Source organism: Sinocyclocheilus anshuiensis, unplaced genomic scaffold (assembly GCF_001515605.1).
Source record: "Sinocyclocheilus anshuiensis isolate Anshui unplaced genomic scaffold, SAMN03320099.WGS_v1.1 scaffold235, whole genome shotgun sequence".
NCBI classification, from domain to species: Eukaryota; Metazoa; Chordata; class Actinopteri; order Cypriniformes; family Cyprinidae; genus Sinocyclocheilus; species Sinocyclocheilus anshuiensis.
In genome coordinates, this window is record NW_015552562.1 from 1805054 (window position 1) to 1807534 (window position 2481).

Here is a 2481-nt window from a genome sequence, read left to right on the forward strand (position 1 = left end):
CTGTACAGGAAACCAGCAAAAAAAATGTTTGGAAAGACTACTAAATAATTCATACTATCAGCACTATCAGAGAATACAAGCGCAGACAGATTCAAAATAATATCCAAAAGACTGTCTATAGCAGTTTCTTCAACAACAAGCACTTTATTTCTTGTGTGTGTGTGTGTGCGCGCGTTTTTGTGACATATGAGGACACAAATTTGTATAATGACATGGGTATGACATAGGTATTACAAGGAGAAGGTGACTTATGAGGACATTATCCCATGTCCCCATTTTTCAAAAGGCTTATAAATCATACAGAGTGAGTTTTTTTTGAGAAAGTAAAACTGCACAAAGTTTCCTGTAAGGGGTAGGTTTAGGTGTAGGGTTGGTGTAGGGCAATAGCACATACAGTTTGTACAGTATAAAAACCATTACGCCTATGGAATGTCCCCACAATTCACAAAAACAAACGTGTGTGTGTGTGTGTGTGTGTGTGTGTGTGTGAAAGCGTGCTCTCTCTGCCTCTGTTAATGATGGACTCCCAGTCTCAGTCTTAGAGACAAACTCAGGTCTTTAGACTCAATATAAGTTTTACCTCATTACCGGGTGCAACCTAGAGAGAGAGAGCAGCCTTGTGCTCCGCGCTCAGAGACCGAGCCCCACAGGAAATCTTTGTAAATTTTATTACAGCTAAAAGGCATCTATTATGGAGGCTTATGGTGGTGCTGTTTTTTTCCTCTCTGGCTGTAGTTCCTCTGCCGGTTTGGAGCGGGGCTACTGTAGCTCCTTGTTTCCTCATTGAAAAGAACTGTCAGAAAAAAAAAATCCCCATTGAGGAATAAAGGGCCTGTTGAATTGAAGGAAGTGCACTTGGGAAGAAGTTGGCTTTGTAATGAAGAGTTGAACTCACAAGGGAAAATACACTAGACTAACTAATCATATTGATATTTCAATGCATTTATGCTTTCAAACACCCGGTTCCTGTCAACCAGGGCTCTAGGTGCGAACCCCCTGTACTGTGATTGCGAGCTGCGCTGGTTGTCTCAGTGGGTGAAGGCTGGGTTTAAAGAGCCTGGCATCGCCCGCTGCGCTGGACCACCAGACATGGCCGACCGACTGCTGCTTACCACCCCTCTCAGTCAATTCCAGTGCAAGGGTGAGTCTCATTTCTGTCTTCTCTCTTCGTGGTTAACACATCTGCAGCGGACACATTGAGCCATGGTGCTCATGTGGGAGACACAGATTTCAATTTGGTCTGTGCCATGTCCTGAGTCAATTTCCGCTCTCTTTCTCTCCCTAAATAATATCCTGTCCTTTTTCCGTTGTTTCTATCAGTCACAAGTCTCCAAAAAGGAAACTTCCAAAAAGTAAGCAAAAAAAAAAAAAAGGTGCAAAGCTGTCACTGGGGCAGTATCCTAAGTGCAAAAGCTAAAAGTACATCTTTGTACCTTATTTACCCCAAAATGGTACATATTGGTACCTTTTGAAAGTGTACCACCCCAGTTTAGTACCTTTTTTTCTGAGATTGTGTAAGTTATGCATTTGCAATGCCATTGTTTTCATGATAAATTAAATTTTGGAACGAAACAAGATATTTGAGGAGAAAAAAAACTGTAGGCTATGACTTGATTTTATTCAGTCAGAACTGGTTGGATCATGAAAAGTGGACATTACGTACCAGAATGGAGTCAGGTTGAAAGAGACTGTTTGAAAAATACGATGTGATGTTATCCAAAAAGAGCAGTCTTGTTATCATTAACTACAGCTTAAAACTGTTAAAATAGTTTGTTATCAGTTAAGTTATACGTTTTTAGTTATTTTCATTAACTAAAATTCAATTAAATTAAATATAAATAATAGATGAAAAAAAAGACTTTAAGAACAAGAATTAGAAATGTTGCCTTGAACTGAAAAGTTTAAGTACTAAAAACCTAAAATTGATATAAAATAAAGCTAAATATAAATATTTAAGAAAATCTAATAAAATTATTAAAGCACTTAACGAAATTATTAAAACTGAAAAAGAAAAGTGTATTCAAAATAATAAATGCATACTATAACAGTACATAAATACTGCAAAAACAACAGTTTCAGTGGAAGAGACAAGTTCTTATATTTTGGTAAAAGTTTTATTTTTTCTAGTAATAGCATGCACAGATATATTGTTTCGCAAGTAAATATGTGACCCTGGACCACAAAACCAGTCATAAGGGTCAATTTTTTGAAATTGAGATTTATACATCAACTGAAAGCTGAATAAATAAGCTTTCCATTGATGTATGGTTTGTTAGAATTGGACAAGGATTATTATAGATATAGAATTGGACTATTTGGCCGAGATACAACTATTTGAAAATCTGGAATCTGAGGGTGCAAAAAAATCTAAATATTGAGAAAATCACCTTTAAAGTTGTCCAAATTAAGTTCTTAGCAATGCATATTACTAATCAAAAATTAAGTTTTGATATATTTACGGTAGGAAATTTACTAAATATC

At 36.5% G+C, this 2481-nt stretch overlaps 1 protein-coding gene across 1 annotated transcript in view; it reads left to right on the forward strand.

Moving 5' to 3' along the window:
• Positions 1-2481, forward strand: part of LOC107664723 (slit homolog 3 protein-like) — a 200675-nt gene that overhangs the window by 166747 nt on the left and 31447 nt on the right. The window contains exon 25 of the mRNA XM_016455371.1: positions 978-1141. Within this exon, the coding sequence (XP_016310857.1) occupies positions 978-1141 (164 nt within the window). The remainder of the gene's footprint in view (positions 1-977; positions 1142-2481) is intronic.